This window comes from Sparassis crispa, assembly GCF_003851025.1.
Source record: "Sparassis crispa DNA, contig_000008F, whole genome shotgun sequence".
In the NCBI taxonomy this organism is placed as follows: domain Eukaryota; kingdom Fungi; phylum Basidiomycota; class Agaricomycetes; order Polyporales; family Sparassidaceae; genus Sparassis; species Sparassis crispa.
In genome coordinates this window covers 909,836-930,860 of record NW_020939755.1, presented here as the reverse complement: position 1 = coordinate 930,860, position 21,025 = coordinate 909,836, and the positions used below count along the sequence as shown (strand labels likewise).

The 21,025-nt window shown below is 49.1% G+C and overlaps 10 protein-coding genes across 10 annotated transcripts; 3 read left to right on the top strand and 7 right to left on the bottom strand.

Moving 5' to 3' along the window:
• Positions 1 to 779: 779 nt before the first annotated feature.
• Positions 780 to 2,698, top strand: SCP_0903130 (predicted protein; the record flags this gene model as incomplete). Its single annotated transcript, XM_027761546.1, has 8 exons — positions 780 to 873; positions 926 to 1,170; positions 1,228 to 1,467; positions 1,609 to 1,680; positions 1,924 to 2,107; positions 2,159 to 2,310; positions 2,372 to 2,494; positions 2,549 to 2,698. 8 exons carry the CDS (start codon positions 780 to 782, stop codon positions 2,696 to 2,698), a joined length of 1,260 nt encoding a protein of 419 aa, XP_027617347.1.
• Positions 2,699 to 3,844: 1,146 nt separating this feature from the next.
• On the bottom strand, positions 3,845 to 4,129 carry SCP_0903120 (hypothetical protein; the record flags this gene model as incomplete). Its single annotated transcript, XM_027761545.1, has 1 exon — positions 3,845 to 4,129. The coding sequence occupies one exon, from the start codon at positions 4,127 to 4,129 to the stop codon at positions 3,845 to 3,847; it is 285 nt and encodes a 94-aa protein (XP_027617346.1).
• An 84-nt stretch (positions 4,130 to 4,213) lies between these two features.
• On the bottom strand, positions 4,214 to 5,205 carry SCP_0903110 (hypothetical protein; the record flags this gene model as incomplete). Its single annotated transcript, XM_027761544.1, has 3 exons — positions 4,214 to 4,391; positions 4,765 to 4,775; positions 4,831 to 5,205. 3 exons carry the CDS (start codon positions 5,203 to 5,205, stop codon positions 4,214 to 4,216), a joined length of 564 nt encoding a protein of 187 aa, XP_027617345.1.
• Positions 5,206 to 8,332: 3,127 nt separating this feature from the next.
• Positions 8,333 to 9,187, bottom strand: SCP_0903100 (hypothetical protein; the record flags this gene model as incomplete). The annotated part of the gene is made up of 1 exon (XM_027761543.1): positions 8,333 to 9,187. The coding sequence occupies one exon, from the start codon at positions 9,185 to 9,187 to the stop codon at positions 8,333 to 8,335; it is 855 nt and encodes a 284-aa protein (XP_027617344.1).
• Positions 9,188 to 9,650: 463 nt separating this feature from the next.
• Positions 9,651 to 9,904, top strand: SCP_0903090 (hypothetical protein; the record flags this gene model as incomplete). Its single annotated transcript, XM_027761542.1, has 2 exons — positions 9,651 to 9,664; positions 9,715 to 9,904. The coding sequence occupies 2 exons, from the start codon at positions 9,651 to 9,653 to the stop codon at positions 9,902 to 9,904; spliced, it is 204 nt and encodes a 67-aa protein (XP_027617343.1).
• Positions 9,905 to 9,967: 63 nt separating this feature from the next.
• SCP_0903080 (hypothetical protein) lies at positions 9,968 to 10,363 on the top strand (the record flags this gene model as incomplete). Its single annotated transcript, XM_027761541.1, has 3 exons — positions 9,968 to 9,999; positions 10,053 to 10,284; positions 10,343 to 10,363. The coding sequence occupies 3 exons, from the start codon at positions 9,968 to 9,970 to the stop codon at positions 10,361 to 10,363; spliced, it is 285 nt and encodes a 94-aa protein (XP_027617342.1).
• Positions 10,364 to 10,391: 28 nt separating this feature from the next.
• Positions 10,392 to 10,640, bottom strand: SCP_0903070 (hypothetical protein; the record flags this gene model as incomplete). The annotated part of the gene is made up of 1 exon (XM_027761540.1): positions 10,392 to 10,640. One exon carries the CDS (start codon positions 10,638 to 10,640, stop codon positions 10,392 to 10,394), a length of 249 nt encoding a protein of 82 aa, XP_027617341.1.
• A 2,377-nt stretch (positions 10,641 to 13,017) lies between these two features.
• On the bottom strand, positions 13,018 to 13,561 carry SCP_0903060 (hypothetical protein; the record flags this gene model as incomplete). The annotated part of the gene is made up of 2 exons (XM_027761539.1): positions 13,018 to 13,227; positions 13,280 to 13,561. The coding sequence occupies 2 exons, from the start codon at positions 13,559 to 13,561 to the stop codon at positions 13,018 to 13,020; spliced, it is 492 nt and encodes a 163-aa protein (XP_027617340.1).
• Positions 13,562 to 17,657: 4,096 nt separating this feature from the next.
• SCP_0903050 (hypothetical protein) lies at positions 17,658 to 18,122 on the bottom strand (the record flags this gene model as incomplete). Its single annotated transcript, XM_027761538.1, has 1 exon — positions 17,658 to 18,122. The coding sequence occupies one exon, from the start codon at positions 18,120 to 18,122 to the stop codon at positions 17,658 to 17,660; it is 465 nt and encodes a 154-aa protein (XP_027617339.1).
• A 1,289-nt stretch (positions 18,123 to 19,411) lies between these two features.
• On the bottom strand, positions 19,412 to 20,313 carry SCP_0903040 (hypothetical protein; the record flags this gene model as incomplete). Its single annotated transcript, XM_027761537.1, has 5 exons — positions 19,412 to 19,744; positions 19,796 to 19,817; positions 19,861 to 19,898; positions 19,961 to 19,969; positions 20,035 to 20,313. The coding sequence occupies 5 exons, from the start codon at positions 20,311 to 20,313 to the stop codon at positions 19,412 to 19,414; spliced, it is 681 nt and encodes a 226-aa protein (XP_027617338.1).
• Positions 20,314 to 21,025: the final 712 nt, after the last annotated feature.

Genomic DNA, 21,025 nt, shown 5'->3' with positions numbered 1-21,025 from the left:
CTCCTTCCCACCGTAGTTTCGAGTTAAGGGGGGCGATATACGAACATTTCACGCAAGCTTCATCCCAGAACATATCAGCCACCGATCACATGACAATCACGTGAACATCCAAACTCCCTAACTTTATTCCCCCCAAACTCTCCACTACGGCTGGCATCAAACATTGGAACAAACAAACGCCACCCGGGCGCGTCTCACAAATCAGGCAGTCGCGCACCGCATTTTCCTGGAATTTATATATTCTGGAGGTTGCACCTCGAGAGCAGCACGCCCTTGTTATTCACTTTGCACATAAGTTTTGGTGCGGAAGAGGACTTGTATAGCTAGTTATATATGAAATCCATTATATTATCTCAGACTTAGCACGACAAAAGGCTGCGAGACAGCAGATGAGGCTCAAGCAGGTGGAGGAATACCGGTAAGCTTTGCGGAAAATGCGGTGCGTGACTGCCTGATTTGTGAGACGTGCCCGGGTGGCGTTTGTTTGTTCCAATGTTTGATGCCAGCCGTAGTGGAGAGTTTGGGGGGAATAAAGTTAGGGAGTTTGAATGTTCACGTGATTGTCATGTGATCGGTGGCTGATATGTTCTGGGATGAAGCTTGCGTGAAATGTTCGTATATCGCCCCCCTTAACTCAAAACTACGGTGGGAAGGAGCCTGGCTCGCGACGCGACACGTTAAGTGCAGTCACATCCACATCTGGTCATGTTGGGGTCACACGTGCAGCCTGATTGTTCAACGAGTTAACCTGTGCATGATATCACTGTCTCGTGTCCAACATGCCCGAAGTCGATGTTCTTCATGCTCTGGCACATCTTGTCCAGAAGGAGCAGCGGCATTATGCCCGTACACATTTGCAGAAGGCTCTCACAGGTCAGTACTGTACTCTTACTCTTGTGGCACAGATGAACATGACTTCTCTCAGGCCATCTGCAGCTGTTTCCTCGCACATTTGCTACTGGAACAAAGTCAAAGAACTGGATCACTTGTACAACAAATCGCCTAGGATACAAAACTGATCTTGAACCTGTCCCGGAGGCATACGAACCCAACCACTACGACGCATCTCGGTCCAAGAATCAGCCATGGGAATACCTTGTCAAACCCCTGGAAAAGGGGGAGGTCATTGTGAAGCCTAGGGGAAAGGAACTCTTTTTTGCATGTGGCTATGTGAGTATTCTGATCTTTCACTCGTGGCTGATGAGTTTGAGCCATTTCCACTGTCAGCATGGTGTTCGTATGAATCTTGGTCTGGAAGCGTCCATGCTCCGTGTCCGCACAAAGTCTTTGAGTGAGATTCTTGGTATCAATGTCCCTGGCCCGAATGTTAACAAGACCAAAGCGGATAAACTCAGGTCATTTCTCATTGCGAACCACTTCATTGTTCAGGGGTCTCAAAAGACTGCAAGTAAGCGTACCATCAACATCTTTGCAGCGATCATTTGCGAGGATGTATCCTTTATCCTGGTTGATTTTGCGAGGCTCGTTCAAGTCCATATCATCAGTCTGGATTGACACTGGCGAGAGGATGACGTACACCTGAATTCATCGGTAACGTTGCATCCAATTTTCGGTGCAATTTCATTTCTGAACATCCTTTTAACTTAGCTCTGGGATCTCATATGGGGACCTGGCCACGGTCCAGACTGGATAGATGAAACATCTGCTGCGATGCAGCAGGTGAATGAATGGCAAGCTCGTGTTTTGCAGGATCCAACGGGGAGACTGGCTCGCATGCCGCTTATCAAAGCCATGTGCGATTTCCAGGAATATTAGAATGGTGTTGGGCATCACATTGGACATGACATGACCAGCTCCTTTGGTATATGGCCTGCTACACCCTCTGGTGAAGTTTGCAGGGAGCCGCTTTTTACAGCGTTCAAGAACCATGTAGTTGACTACATGAAGCAGTGGTCATCATAGGAGTACTTGGACCATGTCACCGGAACCCCCAATCTCGACAACTTCCTCGATTTCAACTACAAATCTCACCGTAATTACATGGCCACCTATGTCTATGTCTACCGAAAGCAGGACTGGTATGTCTCTACTGACCTGTATAACAAGTTATACCGCACGGGAATGCTTGACCACAAGCACATTATCGGTGAGCATTTTCAGATGATTCTGTCTTTGACTATGCTCATGCATGTCTCAGGAGAACCCTACCAATACGATCCAGCCAAGTTGGCTACTCAGGGAGAGAGAAAACTTCTGCCTGTATTCATGTACAAGCAAGGCAAGTTCAAAGTGTATTCCATCATTCGTGCGCAGCCTCCGGAGGATTGGGCATTTCAAGGTGGTCCTGGGGTATATCTGCAGCACTATCCTATATCCTAGTGTATGGTCATATTGATAGCATTTGTTGCAGGTGTTGGCCGATGATGCCCGTCATGCTGGATACAGAACAACCCTTGGACCTGCGCAGTTTCGAAACCAGGTGCAGAACATGCGCGATCCTAAACAGCATGATAGGCCTGGCCGACGCAGTAAGGTATGCTGACATTTGCTTACCTTGTTGATCATGCATTGATCACTATTCACCCAGCATAATACCGGAAAGCCTGGACGACCGGGAAAGAACCCACGGATCACAGACGTGTGCAAGCAAGCCACTGTTGGCCTGGATTTCGAGAGAGGACTCTCAAGCAGCTTGAGAAGGAGCGTGAAGAAGATGAATCTGAGGGAAGGTATCTAGTGACCGAGTGCAACCCGTTGGAGGCTACCTCAGAGCGCCACGAAGATCATGAGGAACTTTGTTATTCTGACGATTCCGATGAGTTTGTAGATCCGGTGGACGAAAGGGTTGGAAAGGGAAGTGTTAGCGCACCTATTACTCTTCCGGAGCCCTGCATGATAGAAACCGGAAGGGTTACTCGCTCTCGGACTCGTGCATTGGGTAAGTGGTACCTGGTTGACGCTTCAACACCTGCTTACTGAGGTTCAATGTAGTGGAACAGAACACCGCTTCAAAAAAGTGTCGTCTTCTATAGGATCACCTTGCGTCTTTGGTATTGTTATTGGTGGTCAATGTGGCACCTCGTACCTGTCGCACTGTTATTTGTGGAGAATAGAGTGTTGCGTGAACTTTTCAGTTGCATTGACCTTGAGTTCCTGCACAAAAAAGTCAGCAGGCTCGTGTGTGTCAATATACGGTGTTGAGTATCAATGGCACAGCAGACGGTCTGTCATGGTGACAGCCATATCTCATCGTGAGTGAAGTTTGTTGTCACCTGGTTGAGTCTATCTGAACGCGATTGAATGCAAATCTCGTAAAGGAGTTGAAGGCAGAAGATCTGGCTGCTCACTTCAAGCCAGGGTCTGGTGTGTATCTGCTACCTCTGATGCCTTTCGATTCCCTAGCCAAGGACTCTCAAGGAGCGCAAGTTGCGATATACTATTTTTTCAGACTGCAGCTGACCTGCGTCTTTGTTGTACACCTCACTGCGATTTATCTACACATGTGGTCTGCTCACCCGCCTCTCGCTTGGACACATCCTCGTGTCCACATGGCTCCTGCACACTACCGCCGACTTAACGGTCGTGCAGTGGTCCTTATCATCTTCACCACCGCAATGTCTTGCATCTTGGGGCAGGAGCTAACTGCCGCGGACCCATCACGTGCTCCCTCCTCTTCGACACCTTCGCAAACCCGCCAACGATGACACTGCAGTGCATTAAGGGCTTGACGACGGGCTCGCTCCTGACCTTTTGCGATGCAGCCATCCTGGAGGAGTCGCTCATCGGACAGCTGCACGCTGCTGCCAACAAAATACGTCCTCCGACCCCACTGCTCCTATGCTGTCTCACACCCTGACGCGCCGCAAGTCCATTCATGAGCAAGTCAGACGTCTTCCCCAGCATGTTCACGCCCAGCATACGCTTCCCGTACAACTCGTCCAATGTTGAATACCTGCACACTGGCGATATGGACATCGACCCGCACATGCTCCTGCTCCTTGCGGACCGCTCCGCACCATGGGACATCCTCATTGCGTAGTTCCTTCACGTCGACTATGTCGGGCATCGCGCGTGGGGCCAGACCACTCCACAATGAGTGCGAAGCTTGCACAGATGGACGTGGTGCAGCAGCGACGAGCACACACAGCTCGTCATGCTCCATGACCATGACATGGGCAGGCGGGAGGACCAACACGGCGACAGCGTGCTCGAGACCTCCTCCGCACTCTGGGTGTACAGCAAAGGCCGCCGATTAACCGCCGTCCGCATTGATTTCCCCCGAGTCCCTGCATCTGGGACCGTCGCGATGCCATGCTTGAACGCCAAGCCCCAAAATCTCCAAGTTGGGCAGCGGGGAGTGAGAATACGGGCACAGGTTCTGCTGCACCAATATAGAGGTGCACGAATTTGTTTTGAAGGACATAACTAGACTGGAACAGGAGATCAGTACTATCACCAATGGATTACAAACATAAAACTTACACAGCATCATGGAATGAGCGCGATCAATGTAAGGGTTGAGGATTGGTGGGGCTAAAATGAACAGTAGGAAGTGACAAGCGAGGAAATCTGAACTCCAGAGCGAAAGCTCGATGATCTTCACAATAAACTGGCACGCTGGGGTTGTGATATAGCATGCGAACCCAGGACGCGACCGTACCATTTTCCTAACCACAACGCGCAGTTCGTCTCGTCATGCTTGAATTCATGAGACAGAAAGACCGCAATGAGCACCTTTTTGATCGTTCACTAAATGTAGATGACGGCGATGAGACCCAGCACCATGCGCAGAATACCCCTAACTCAAGGAACCACTAAAGAGGGGCAATGCCATCAGCAGCGGAACACCGGAATGATGTCACTACATACCAGGCACTCAAAGAAACCAATCACGCCGATGACACCCAATGAGTGAGCAAGGAGGGCCATGAATGAACCGAACTTCGGGTAGGGCGTGTCCAGCAGTGTCAAGGATACCAGGAATAGTAAGAAGAGGATAGCCGCATTCCACAAAATTGGTCCGATGGACACAATCGCGATATGAAGAAGAGCGTTTGGTGGCTCTTTTCTCGCGTCAACTGGGTAAGACTTGACAAAGAGGTAGGCAACCACCATCGGGACGGCCATAATGGTGGGGAAGATGATCTCCAAAAACATCACAGCGCACCAACCCGCCCAGGGAACGTCGCCTGAGAGCTTCTCCGAAGGCTGTCCAAGTTTCTTCTTCTTGTACCCAGTGATCATGGTACGCAAAAGACGGCAGTAGCCGATCCACGAGTTCTGGTGCACTCGCGAGTTACCGCTGTTCATCAACACAGGAACTCCCTGTTTCATGTCAGCTACTGCACGTCACATATATGTCAGAAACTTACCTATAGTCCACAATGAAATCGGCGAATGAGAATTGATGCAGGCTGAACAAGAATGGCGAGATACAAAGAGACAGGGTGGAGAACCAGAAGTAGATAATCCAACCGGTCCACAATGTCAGTGTGACATAGAGTAGCATCACGAGCGTCCTCATGCCAACATATACACTAGGGCCAGCAAAACGTGAGTAGAGAATGCTGAACGAGATCCTCGTAGTAGCAAAACCGCGGCCTGTCACGATGTCCCGAGCGCTACCAAATGTTAAATTGGTGGTGATGGAATGGGAAGAGATACGCGTTGAAAATACCTCGAAGGCAGGCAATGCTGAGCCGAAGTGCTTCGTCGGACGGAGGACAGCATTTATAGTCCCACGCTCGACCAGCGCTGCGATGGGTATGAGGATAAGAACATGTACACACTATTGAAAACTCACCTTGCAAGAAAAGTGGCAGGTTTGCGATCAGGAACACTAAAAAGAGACTGATGATACAGCGGTTGATCCACTGGAACACAGGTGGGAGGTTATAGCATCCTGTAGGACTGAGAGAAACACCGTTTGAAGTGTACTGGCACAATGTGAGTTGGCCATTGAGTGTTCCCAAGTACACTACTGTGAACTCGTCAGTAAACAGTGACTTCTTAAATTTAGCAGGTACACTCACTTGTCGCGATGAAGATCCATCAGGAAAAACCTCCCATGCTAATGTGGGTGCATTCGTCAGAATTTTGCGAATTAGTTGAGATTATGGCTGTTATCTCCATTATCTCCATTCCGTTGAATACTGAAGAATCGGCCGGTCCCTAAGGAACTGCTTTTGCTTATTCGCACTTATTCGACAATATTGCAATGGTTTCAGGACCCCTGAATATGGGAGGCAATGCCGTATCACGAATTCCCAAATCTCGGACCAAATGTCCGGCAAAAAATTCCCAAATTTTCTTCCTTATGTCCGGATTATATCTGGCCTTAGGCCCCTTTGCCAGATTTTGTCCGGATTTTCGAGACAGCATCAGAAATTCGAAGTTGTGTCCGGATTGTGAGATTTGGCCTCGCAGATGCTCATTTTTTGTCCGAATTGCATGATCTGGCCTTCTAGATGGTTGATTTTTGTCCAGATTGCTCCGCAGAGGCTCAGAAAACCATTGCTATTCAGGGGAATATCTTTCCACACCGAAGCCATTTTGACGCATCCCATTTCTCCTGTGTCTCGTCATCGGAAATAATTATGGTGTCTGCCATGCAGTAACAGAAGATGCGTGCAGAGAGACACGTGCAGCGATATGATTTGAGTTGAAAGAGGAGAGTGCCACCCATTTGATAGAAACGAACAATGCACGAATTCAATGTTCACGCCACCATATCACGCACACTCACTTCCGCTGAGACGGTGCAGCCACAGCTGTGGCACCCAGCGTTGCATTACATTAAGCGCTCAACGGTCGGTGGCATGTCCAGATTGGGATATGGCATTTCAGCCTCCACCTCCGGACGTCCGGATAAGGGCTCCGGCATTTGGGCTTCGGACCCCCTCAATTGTCTGGATTAGATACAGCATAAGGCTCAATTTTGGTCAAGTTTTGTCCGGATTGTGCTACGGCATTCCCACCTATATTCGGGGGTCCTATGGTTTCATGTAGAATCTTGCTTCATAATCCTCATGATCTCAAGCAGAGTTCACACTCACACCCAATGCCATAGACGAGATGAATAATAAAGAAATATATTTGAGTAAATTTATTACATGACTACGATGTTGGCCGCTGATCTTCTCAACGGCAAGACTACTTGGCTAAATTGAGGCTCCATTCACAAGCACCGGCATGTCAGGTGGTGTCCGCTCGGCGATACAGCTGCAAACTAATAAGAATTAGACTCAAGCGAATGGCAAAGGCTCAGGAATGAACATACCAGACACAGGGACTTCCAGCATGCGTTCCTACTATCCATAATGTCAGCAGCATACTGGGCCTCAATACTAAGCTCCTCCTGGCTGAGTTCCTACCATGTATGCAACCATTGCACCCTAGCAAATGATGGTGCAGAGTGAAATCCGCATCAGACACACGCGAGCAACACGTCGAATCCGGTATGTGCTCTCACATGCCCCTGAGTAGCATCACCTGCAGTAAAAATTGGAGTATGAGAGTCAGTATGTGCATGTCATGCAAGTGCACAATGACCGACTGATAGACGAGACATTTCACCTTGCAGAGCTGCAGGCACGATGAGAAGTCAGCGAGATAGATTACAGGGATGCCGCGCGCGCCATACCCTCTACTCGATGAGGCACGGATTCCACATAAAACAGTGGAGAAGAACAGTCCCAGGGGAAGTCAATGAGTCTGAGAGTGTAAGATGACGGTTGCTGGTGACAAGCAGCTAAGCGGGTGTTTGTTTCGGTGTTTGTTCAAATCAACAACATCACGTGCTCTTGGAACTTCGAGAGTTTTGCGGCGAGTGTCCTCATCAACTCCGAGTCTGCCTATGTCTCTCTCCATCTACACACCCTTTTTCAACGTCTCTATTGATTTTCCAGATTGACGGCTGCACACTATTGGCACTGGGTACAATAACAATATCTGAATGTACTTCTCTGCGTTCCTACTGGCGATGGCAATCATTTCGATCTTGAGCAATACTATAGGAAACTCAGGGAGTGGGCTGTGTCTTGTGGGCTGTGTTATGAGCCTAGCAGTGATCTCGCAAGATAGTATGGCGCCATTGCTGGAGACGTCATTTGTGAGTGTACCAGTTCACTCCTATCTGCCAACGAAAATGACTGCTTTTGATATGTATGGCTACGGTACTATATGCTGAATAGCTATGTTTGTGTACCATAGAGTATATAGACTGTAGCAATAAATGGCACTCTGTTCTGTTCTTTGCGAGCCTGACGAGTCAAATACAAGGATGGACACAGTGCCAAAAATTTCCCCTTATTTGAGCACATAATGTATGAAAAGCATGATGCCAATGACCGCCTATCCGAATATCTCCAAATCACCAGAATGAGGCAGAATAAGCACGATTATTTACCGTTAGGCAGAAATTGGCTGATGTTGCCGGCATTATGCAGAATCTGAGATTATTACCTCGGGAGGTTTTTCCTGATGTCTGCACCGAGAGGATGATGAGCATGTTATGGATGTGGAAACCGGGGTGGCCGTAGTAGAACGTGAGGAAGCGGTCGATAGAGAGCTGAGTCCCGAGGTAGTAGTACTCGCGACTGAGCATCTGTTCGCCCATACCGGTACCGATCTTCGTCTGAAAGTTCAGAATGGTGCTGAAGCCAAGGTCGCGACCTTTTCCGCACTGATAGTACTCCATATGTTTAATTCGTCCACCGCGGCCAAACGCGGTCATACCAGCATAGATATCCTCGTTCAAGTGCAGACCCTTCTGCGCCTTGGAGACACCACCGCGCGTGTTCATGTCTATCGCGTTGAGGAAATCGGGGTGGCCATAGTGAAGCTTGGCTCCAATCCATGCCAGTGAGCGTGCCGTGAGCGTACCAAATGTCTGTTCCTTGCCAGCCGCCAAATCATCCAGGATACCGATGTTCTTGGAGAAGATGTACTCATGCGCACCAACAAAAGTGACGGGGTTCTTCTTGAATTCCTTGTGACCCCACTGAGCGTAAAGGCTCTGGCAGGAGACGGCGTACTCTTCGAACTCGCCAAGCACATTGCGGATCTTCAGACACTCCTCCAAGTAGTTGTCCGGGTTGGCATCGATGAGCTGCAGGTATTCACCACAATAGAAGATGATCGCGTGGTTCTGGTTGTCAGACTTGCCATCGTCGAGAACTGGGTTACCAGGGAGCTCAATGCGGAACTTGGAGCGACGATGTGCCATCTCAGGCCCAGTGAAAACCCCATATTACGATGTCACGCCAGGATGAACCAGAGCGTAGAAGTTCACCTTATATAACAAATTGTCGAGGCAGGTCGAAGCAGGCCGTAGACTTTCAAGACAGCTCGCTCGATTACCCTTCAAGCACAAATTCTGGGCTCGATCATTTTACATTCTTATAGAATCTTTACATACCCGACATGCATTTTCCCTTCACTGTCGAACATGCCAGTTGGATTACTTTACGATATTTGCGAAGACAATAATGGGTAGCGGTCATGTGATCTACAGAAATGCGTCATCTCACAATTGTCGCAAACTCGTCCTCACACTTGTCTTTCCCCCATCTTCCTCAGTGCAACCACGGAGAGTGTGGAAGCCCCCTTCTTCTGTTCAGTTACAATTCTTGTACTACTTCCTTCTGCACTGAAATGTCACATCTGACAACAGGCTCCTTAACAACCTAATGAGGTTGAACAGGTGCGCACCCTCACCGTAGAGTACCTGCCTTGCTCACCCCCGCCCCGCAGTCCGTCACTGAGCCCGCCACCCAGCCCGATGCACAGAACACCGTCGACATCGAATCCTTCCACCAGATCCTCGACCGAGGATGACACCCACAATTCTTCCCGTGGCATAGCCTGGGCCTACTTCTCCCAGGCCAGCACCACATTCACCGAGATGGACGAGGACTGTTGCAGCTCCGTCAAGGACCTCTAAAAGCTCTCCTTCAGGAGAGAGATGGATCACATACACGGGATATAGGTTTACTTTGCAAGGATTATGGGAAGGCACTTGCACGTAGAACGGCTCCAGTAAGTGCAGAACAACTTTTTTTGTTCGATTTGGCTAACTATGTCTTAGACAGTACAGAGCAATATGGGAGCAGTACGGTGCGGCGAATGGTACAGGAGCAGCGGGCAGGATGCGAGCACCAGAGATTCGAGGGCATGAGCGCAGCAGCCACTGCAGCAGCAAAGGCAGAAAAGGCAGCAGCTAAGGCAGCAGCTAAGGCAGCAGCAAAGGTGGTAAAGAAGGCATCAAAATCTACGGACGGGGATTCCAAAAAGCCCGTGCATGCGGCGCGTGGAAGGGCGAAGGTAAGTTTATTGTAGATTTCAATTGGGCATGGGTCGCATGGCTAACTATGTAATATAGGTGTCTACTGGTGTCACTTAGTAGCGACCACAATAAGATTGCGATTGGTTCAGGAGCAGCAGGCCGGGGCGGTGGTCGGCTGATGGGATGTGAGCAGCGGATGGCGGGTGATCAGCGGGTGGGGTATGAGCAGCGGGTGGGTACGAGCAGCAGGTGGGTACGAGCAGCGGATGGGTACGAGCAGCGGGTGGGTGTGAGCAGGGGGTTGGGTGCGAGCAGTGGGTGGGGGGTGAGCAGTGGGCAGGGGGCGAGCAGCGGGCGAGCTGGTATGCGACGGTATGTGCAGGACGGACCACATCGAAGCAGAGCGAGCGGTATCAAAGTAGAATGAACTGTATCACATTCAATTGAATTTTCACTAGCTAGTACAAAAATTGGATGCATATTCAACAGATGTACGACCTAATGCGATTTCCATCATGGCTGTTGCGAGCACCTCGATCTGATGTGAACTGCTTCATCTCGCTTCATCCAGGATATCATATAGTTCACTTTTCGTACGAGATCGAAGCAAAATGCGGCATTGACCTGGTTCGTTCTGCTTCGCCCTTGCAATACAGCATTTTGACTGAGTCTCAGGGATAAACTCGAAATGACCATCAATGAGCGCAGAGAATAGTCGGACTTCGCCACCTTCCTTACGTGCGGGCCCCTCCTCAAGGTAGGTGTGGTAGATAGAGACAAAGGAGGCGAGTGGAGAAGGAGGGAAAGGCAGGACGTGAGTGAGTGTTAACTTTGATTGAGGTATGGTGAGACGGTTGGTTGGTTGACTCGGCTCAGTCACATAGTACGTATTTTCTGGAGGCTCCAGAAAACTCGCCACCTTATGGAGATGCCAGGCCCACATTGTAATATGAGCCAACGTGCTCAGCGGGCGAGCGCACGAGCATGAGGCCCCACATCGATCATCACGAGCCCCAGTTCTGACAGTAAGTGTCCAATCATTAGATGTCGAATTTTGATCACACCGCACATTCTCAGAGCTCGAGCATGCCCGCGCCAAGATCAATCAAAGAGAGCCACAATTCATGTGGTTCCTTAATCTGCTATCCTCACACGATTCCTGGCTCGCACGGGGGACACTTTCTACAGCCAGTTGTGCCCAACGCTTGGGAGCTGATTTACCGTGGCTTCTTCTCTTCTTTCTTCGGAGTCTCCGCCACAGGGCGGTGTGCCCCAACAACTCCGAGGCCCTTCAAGATCACATTGTTCGAGCTCGGGAGCCGATTGGCCGTGGTGGCATCCTCCTCCGTCCGTGCATTCTCCCTGATGCCGAGCACGGTCACGCCCACACTCCACTCACAGGGCACTCAAAACTCGAAAGTGGCAAGTGTCTCTGCCCATCGCGGAGTGTCGCGGTGCACACAGCGGTGTACCCTCTGACTGCAAAGCTCCTCAACAATGCAAGGCAGCACAAACCATTATGCGGGAACCCTGAATGTCAAGTCTTCAAATCAGTGCTCAATGACATCATGGAGACAACGCACATCGTGGCCACAACATGAAGACGTGAATGATCGCAGTATGCAGGCTGACGCACCGATGGACCTCAAGACAGTCCGTGCACTGCGACACCAGGTCCAGAATCTGATGTGTCTCTAACCCTCAAAGACACGTTCACGGTGCATTTAAATATGAAGTCTCGAAAGGTCAGCCTTTGTCATGTATGCATATTTATTAATTGTACCTTCAGCTTGGTGAGGGAGTAGGAAAGGGGCAACACACCTCAGATGACTGAGTATATACGAAGAAGAGAATCAACTTCCTCACAGTTTACACACATGCCGATAAGAGTTTTACATGCGCCCACCCATACAGGTTTACACACGCGAGACCTCTTACATTGCATGCGCCCACTGGTGAGGCGATTGGTATGAAGTGACGAGATGTGGTTTCTTTGCTGCCATGCACAATTGCGATCTTACATAAGCCAACACCGTATCCGGCCTCGGCTGCAAAGATTGTCCAGTCAAACTCTCCGCCCCTTCGTTTGCGACACTCATAGGTTCGAAGTGGCATGGTATCACATTTACTCATATGGACGGTGTCACGAAGGTCAAAATTATTCTATTAATAATATAGAAACTGGACGGATCGTGAGGAATTTCGAGCGAGCAGGGATTTGGGAGCGACCAAGATAGCGAAGGGGTTTATTGGAGCCCAAGTGCACTCATTGAGTCTGATGTTTCGGAGTCAGATGTATAATGTATCATCCTGCCTCGAAGAAGATGCACCAGATGTGATCACGTTCCTTTCGCAAATTGCTTGGCCGCAGTCTGAAATGTGGTAAGTCGCATGGAAGTGGCACTGTGCCGAATATCTCCCAAAGGTAAATCTCGAGGTGGAGGGAGCACCAGAGCCTCATCGGCATAGTACTGCTCAAAGATCTTCAACCAATAAGTTTGCAAAGTGGTCAGTTCTGCTCCACTGGCCACTTCACGAAGAAGATGCGCATATCCCACTCGGCCCTGCTCGTATATTGTGCACCAGTTGGAAAAGGTGTTATACTTCACAAGGAGCCACTCTACAACCTCTCATAGATATACAGTGAGGTTGGTGGGTGTATGGATGGGTGTGTTTGGCTTTTGGACTTGTAGGCCTAGCATTTTGGCGACCAGAATAATGGTGCGGCACTGAAGATAGTTCTCGTAAGCTGACCCATAATCCTGGGCTAACTAATGGTCGATTTGGGCCTTCATCATAGGGAACTCATGCTTGAGATATGCCTGCGTCAGGCTGAGGGTGGAGACTGAAGCGACAGAAGGAGGTGCAGTGAGTCCCACAGTGTTTATGAGTGATGTCAACTGGAGAGGAGGTGCAGCGACCAATGCACCGCCCATAGGGTGGACACCAGCTTGTGCTGCTCCAGAGACTATAACAAGTTTCTAGGTGCTGCTTTCAGGAGGCCCAGGTTGAAGAGCAGCACTATTGTCTCACCTGTGCATACACGAAGAGTTGAAGGATGGCTACACCATCGGACAGATCATATTGTCTGATAAAGTCGTAGTATTCCGCTCCACGAGCGAGGGTGGCTACCTGGCCGGCAGGGGCAGTGGTGTCCCTGTAGATCATGGAAAAGTGTCCCAAATCATGATATGTGGGCTGGTACTGGAATGATACGTCTCCAAGTACTGTAGAAACTGTGAAGAAGTCAGTCAACGTCCCGATACAATGTATCTGATCGCCTGGCGGAAGCAGGAGAGGGCACAGAGGCATCATTGTGTGAGAGTTGGCTGAGAGCAGATAATGAACAAGGTCTCTAGCATAGACGAAAGGGGTTGACATCTGGAATGTTTCAGACACCAATGTCTCACAAGTGCCCTCAATCTGAAGACCAAGGTGTAGAACTGCAGTGACTGCGAAGGGTGAGCGTGCATCACTCATGTCAATAAAGTTTGTACTTATTGGGCCTCAGTGCACCATTAAATGTGTCGCCTTCTGGGCCTTGGACCATCATGACACGTTGTGGCACAGCGTGTGAATGCAAAGGTGGGGCTGATTTGTTCTGCTTCTGGTTATCAGTTATCCAGGCATATAGAATCTCGACATCCACGTACATGATCATCAATCGCACCTTGAGTGGCGACGACTTGCTGACCAGATGATTTAAGGTCCCGATTAACCATTGCCTCATCATGGGTGAGGGAATTGTGATGGTCACTGCCCTGGGGCTCTGGATCAGGTGGTGTGCTGTTGGAAAGTATTACGTTCCTGACATCTTCGGGGACATTTCTAGAATGTCCTTCTATCACAGCTAGCTCTTGCAGTAATTCTGACGCAGTAGCTAGACTCAAATCCACTGCAGAATGACCTGTAGGAAACGCACTCAGATCGATAATATCAGCACTAGCTCTTCAATTTTGCACTCACGCTGAGTCGCCACAGGAAGTACATCATCCCTGCACTGATCAACTGATTTAGATCGACCATTAGAGCAGTAAAAATATTATGTTGGAGCATAATGCAGCACACCTTGTGCTGTGGAGGTTAACGACACATTGTCAGAGGCATCTGATGGAACTGGAACTGATCCAGGAGTATGTTGTTGTAACCACAGTATGCATCAATGGTCAGAACATAGCTTACCTTGGTCAACCTCTAATATTATTTCCGACCGTTGTACAGCATCGCCACCCTCAGCGACCTCAGTAGGATGAGGTTCTTCAGCAGGCAGAGGCTCAGCTCTGTACTGCCTGCGTGAGCGCCCTGCGTGAACAGTATGAGAGACAATGAGTCTTGGCACGGGCAGTGGAATCACCTCTGCCATTTCTTCGTCTGGTGGTACCCTCTGAAAACAGGTATTATGCAGTCATTAGCGATTAAGATGCCAGCACTAGTACTGCAATGCTAACCAGTCTCATCATGCACCTCAAATGGATTATTGCGTGCAACACGATCACGAACCATCATCTCAAGTTCATCATCCCTCCGAGGAGCACGTTGACTGTGCTGTGGATGCTCACTGGCCATGGTGGAGGTACAGGGTCAAGCGGCAGCCAAGGTGGTGCCCTCGGATGGGTCATCTCATCGGTCCTCCAACAAGTCCTATATGCATGGGGGTGAAAAAAAAGCCCGAGCATCTCAGAGCTATAGTGATTAACCGGAGCATCTGAAGCGCAGGACATGCATATGTCCGCGGGATGAATTTAGTGTCACAAAAGGGTACCTGGTATTTATTTTGCATTCTGGAGCACCATATTAAATCCTTAAAGGCAATGCTCAGTCGAGTAAAGCTCCACAGTTAGCACAGCGAGATGCATAAGCTCAGTCAGGACTCCTCGATCACATAGCGATCGAGAACCTGTAAGTGTCACATTTTCAGTTTGTAGCGGTCAAAATATTATATCCAAAGGACCTGTATAACAAGACATTTGGACACAGTGAGATATCGGCATGGTGAAGAGGGCTATGAACTTGCTATGTTTGGGGCGCTCATTTCTTTAATATACAGTGGTTATCTCACCGCATGAGTTTGTGTCTGTACACCATATGATCAGCACAACCAAGTGGTCAGAAATACCTGCTGCCAATGATCGGTGGTTCTTACCTATCCTGGGACTCAATAGAAGAGTTCACCAAGATTGTGAAGTAAGAGTGAATTACTGGGTGCACGACAACAGCAGTGGCAGAACGTCCGATAACAGGCAATGTTTGTCACAGTCACATTAATTACTGCGGAGGATCGTGATGCACGTTTCAAGGATGTGACATCTCCGTAAATGTATCTGGGAGTCTTCTTATGCTTCCAGAACAGTGATAAAATCCATTTTAAGTCAGTTTCTTGCATACAGTATCATTATCTGGGATAGGCAATGTGATGACGTGAGACGTGACAAGTCACTCATTACTCCTGCCGCCGAACATGAAGTCGGTAACCACAACCATTGATTTTATCCACTTACAGCCCTGTCGCAGTGACAACTGCATCATGCAACTTCGATCCTTTCAGCTTCGACAAGATTCTGTCGAAGCACTGCCCTGCGAAACCCGCCCTCTCCCTCTCCGACATGTGCTCCGCCTTTGATATGATAGGCGACACCTCGGTGGACTTACCGGTCAAGTAACCTAGTGTTACTGGTTCTGCACGATGTTCCTCTTGGACCTTGAGAGGAAGGTGAGAGCAGGCAAAGACACAGAACTCTTGCCTTAGAAGCAAGCTCCCGCGGTAACTCCACTCAGGTGCAAGGAGATGCTTCGGTCACCGAGAAAAGCGATTGACAATGAACATGATCACCGTCCAACATCTATGAGATTCATAAGTAGTGAATAACGAGGTTGAAATAGAACAGACTTACAGTGACCATAGTATCTATTATCTTCCTTGCACGGGCTGTGTGTGTTCACCTCACTCATCACTGACAATGGACGGAACTGACTGAGTGGCAACTCTCTTGCATATGCATAACGACTGTCGTAGCCAAATACTGAATCAGAGAACATGGACGTCCTGTCCTCCACTTTCTCGAAGAGCAAGTCATCCATGGAAGATCACTTACCGCCATCCAATACCAAATCCCAAGATGCACATCTGCTAAGCCTATGCTCGGCGACACTTTCTGGCGGCAAAGCAGAGATTGCTGACAGAGGCATACCATAGTCATTGTCAAACATCTTGTCACCCTGCGTAGGTCGACACACTGCACCAGGAGGAGGATAGAATGTTGGTCGATTGTGACCTAATTCAAAGCTCAGTTCTAGCGAGAGTTCGGAACACATTTTCCAGCTGCTCCACGAAACTGCGCCTGTCCGATCCACCTGACTGGTTCAGGTTCTGCAACTCATCAGTGAAATCGAAAGACTTGTTTGTGTCATCCTCTGATGAACCATTGTCACCATCATCGATGTCTGCTTGGTTCACGTCCTCGTCGAGCAGTTGTGCACAGAAGACAGGTGCATCGGCGACCACCTTGACCGCCTCGACAGTCTTGACCGATTCTGATAGCTGGAGAACCTCGGGCAAAGGAAGTGGCACCTCGCACGGGGAAGTTGGGCAAGAGACATGTTAGAAAGACAATGTGTCGTCCAGACAGTGCCCGTCCTCTTCATCAGATTGTCCGGACAAGATGACCTGTGAGAATATCGGAGTCACTATCGTCACCAGCAATCACGTGTGGGGTCTGTCCAAGAGGGGAAATGTTGCTGGTGCTACTCGGCATTGCTTCTAGGTCCAACCGGTTGATGAGCAATGCAAGGTCATTGGTCACGACACGGCAAATTACTTATGTAGTTGCGAGTGTGCAAACAAAGACCCCACCATTGCCTTCTTGGCTTTTGGAAACAGCCTGAGGCCTCACCTTGCCCAATAATTGTTCAGACATGGGCCGGGATGAGCGCATTTCACAGGAGTCAGAGATGCTTCCTAATGGCCATCTGCAGTGGCTTCCTCCACCGTGACCATAGGTAGCTGGCACATAGACCAAGGGGGAAACATCGGCATGAGTCGCTCTATCTGCATCTCTGGGAAATTTTCTAAGATGGGGGTGCACTTCCTTGCACCGGAAGTCTTGCGAAATTCGCACCTGGTATTCCCCCCCTCCTGTTCTCACCGGCTCCTTCTCTCCTTATGCTGCAACTCTTTAGAAGAGTGAATGCACTCCTTGTCCCAGACTGATGAGACCGAGCTTGATGAGGAGTGACCCAAACGACCTAATATCACTGATCCTCCTGAAATCGTGGATGGAGGGCACAGAGATGACCCACTTGATAGGACCAAAGATGGCCAGCCAATCGCATTGAGAATGAGTTGTGCCGAGTCCACTGACAGATGGTTCATGCCGGTGGCTGAGTCGCACAGGAAGATGATGCTGTAAAGATCCTAAGAAGGCAAACCGAGATGAAGCAGAGTCTGCTTCGTATGTCTGAGAGTTCTGATGAAACTGCTACCCAATGACCAGATCGTCTTCTTCTTCACTTCTATCTCCTCTTCTTCTTTCTTCTTTTTCTTACCCTCTCCTTTCTCCTTCGCTTCCTTCACTTTCTCCTTCACCTTCATCTTGCTTGGTGCGGTCGCGCGAGCTGCTTCGTTAATGTCATTATTTGTATTGATTAGTTGTGCCCAACTTGCCATGCGTGCCAAAAACCGCATTGAACAGATGGCGTGGAGCGCTATGGGACTGCTTGCGGGGGGCTGTGGTGCAAGGAGACCATTTGTGGTGTGAGAGGGGTCTGATGGGACAGTGGAGAGCATGGCTCCCACCGTCAGCGGTGATGGAGCATGTGATGGGATCGGCATCAGTGAAGGCTGTCGCAGCTGTTCCTGACTCGCAGAACCTGACAGCATGGGCTCTGGTGCTGTAACAAGATCAGTAAGTAATTCAAGACATGCAGAAAACGTGAATCCTACTCTTTCAATGGACTTGCAATTTCTGGTGTTCGCTCTCCTTTGCTTTTACATTATCCTTTGAGGTGCATTGGGCAAGGTGATGAACATCCCACAACTTCAGCATTTGAAATTGCAGGCTAAGGTGGAGAAATAAGGGTTCAGGGGTCCAGGTGCGATGTCAGGTCATGATGTGGAGCCTCAACGCAGACATTCTTGCACGGTATGTTGCCATCTACCTCTGCGGCATGTAGTAGATGGGCTGCATTGTCGAGTACGATTTTCTGACTTCTAAGGAGTGAGGTGATCAGCTGACGCTCATTTGATGAGTGCAGAGATCGACTTTGGCTATGGACGAGGGAGGGACATTGAAAGGAGTGAGCAGTAGTACCTCTTCCAGTATAGTCAAGCAAGGGGACTTGCCACCTTAACGGGTGTCCTCATCGCTGCTGCACTCCAAGTCCTGAGGATCGTAAGCAATCTTGCTGCCCCCCTGGAAAGCCGATCCTCCATGGGAGAGATTGGTTGTGTCCTCAATGTTTACACACGCACCGACAAGCGGTTTACATGTGCCCACCTGTGAATATACAGGCTTACACACGCGACACCTCTTGCATAGCGTGTGCCCACTCTTGAGGACATTGGTAGAAAGCAAGAAAGGTGGATATATAGAGGTCAGCAAGACAGTAAGTAACACAAGCCTTCGCGAAGGGGCATTACAAAATGTCACATACTGTGACCATAGTGACCATAGTACAGGGGCAAGGATATGGCATAGCCACTGGTGCATGTAGCTCAATTAATATTACTGAGGGCTCAATCTACCCTACTTAGACCACAAGACATAGTTATATAGGCACCATGACACTTGTGCCCACTTCACAATCCACTGCGAGCCTCTGTGACTGGTCACAAGGTGTGACTACAGTTACGGTACATTCGGTGCATTGCAAGAACAGGTGTGCTACTGAATTTATACACAATTAAAAAACCCAGACAGTGTGAGCAACTGTGAATGGATCCAGAGGTCGAAGGCCATTGAATGAACACTGTTCCCCGGCTCATACACCAACATATCCTCAAGCTGAGATGTTAGAAAGATATTGATCGAAGAAAAGCACATATGCACAAATATTGGAGGCAACTCCTGGTTCGCATACGTCCCAGTCGCAGTCTGAACATTTAGCTGCTCATTATTTATTAGTAAGGAAACTAGATGATGTTATAGGATACTAACACACCTGTATAGTCTAAGAGCCATCCACTGGTAGGAGCTCAGAATCCAAGATGGAGCGTAGCAACAACTTCGACCTTAACAATGAATCTTCTTCATGATCTCTATGAGCCTGCTCCGAGATTAAACCCGCAGCAGTCAGGTTTTGAGGAGCCAGATGTTCTCTGCCATGCAGATAACGCTCGAAGTGGAGGAAAAAAAGGCGTTGAAAACAGTGTAAATATCTGTTTTCAGTATCATACTTGACTGAGACCACCTTGATCACTTGGTCGACATCAGACACCTGCGTGTTGTACATGGCACCGATAGCGGCTGGAATTTGGTCCACCTGGAAGCAGTTATAGAACGACTGTGAAACAATGTAAGCTTTGCCTTTGTCCCTTGGCTGCACATTACTTACCACAATCATAGTGGACTCACCACTGAAGGACAGGTCAAAACCCTGCCTTAATGCCTGAAACTCACCATTGGCCCAGAGAGATCCCTTCGACAGCAGCAGGATCCTGGTCATAAATATGGTTGTCCACAACCGGTGAGAGGCCTCATCAGTATGAACTCTTCGCACCACCTGGGGCTATCAATATGAAATGCAAGTGAGCATGTTGTCAAATGAAATGGCAGAGGTTAGTAGTTACGCACATCGGTATCAACCTCTTCTACCAGAAATGTAGAAATATCTGCATCCAACTCTGCTTCCAGACCCAGTCTGAGCCATGGTAACAATTTCAAGGCGCCTTCCTTGTCAAAAAAATGGACTATCGTCTCATCCACCACGAGCGTCTCATCGATGCTCAGCAATGCCATAATGAGGAAGGGAGAGACATCTGAAGGACCCCAGCCATTATGCAGCATCTGAAGTGTGAAGACAGTACCATATGCTTTCCAAGTGGCCAAGTGCTTCGCAAAACCATGGTCCATGAAAATTGGAACCCGATAATGACCTCTGTCCATAAAGTATGCTCCATTTGCAGTAATGATAGAGCATGCACAAAGGAGTACGGCACGAGCAATGCCACTGCCAACCGCATCACCACTGTGAACTTGAAAATTAACCATTACAAGGATAACAAGACACTGCAGACACGCACACTTTGAGTACTTGCATTCTGTTTAGAAGTCCCCGAGGATTTGAAACCAGGCATTGGGTGATGCCTGAAGGCGTAACAAATATGGGTTGATCGTCCACTGGTGTGTGCTCATAGTGATATAAATGGACCAAAATTGCTATAAGACATTTGGCCACTGCGTCTTCGGTGTCTCCAACAATGTGGGAGTACGGACCAGGCACTACAACTGACCCTGCAGTGTCACTCGCATCATCCTGCCATAGCTCCAGTTCCACGGGATCTACAAATGTCAGTGGAGCAATCACTGGTTGTGGTTGCAATGGAGGAGAGGGAGAATATGCTATATCGCCAAACATGGCAGCATTCTGGCTGAACTTCGATGGAGATACAGGTGCATCTGAAGGTGCAGTATTCTTAGCTGCAGTCAGCGAAGGTCCTGCTTGCCGGTTAGGGGAGGTGGAGCGACTTGTAATAAAGAGAGAAATGTGCAGCTGACGAAGTGGTAGTAAAGATATCATGCAGGTCAGCAGTGGTACTGAGAGTGGGTCTATCCAGAAAGGCCG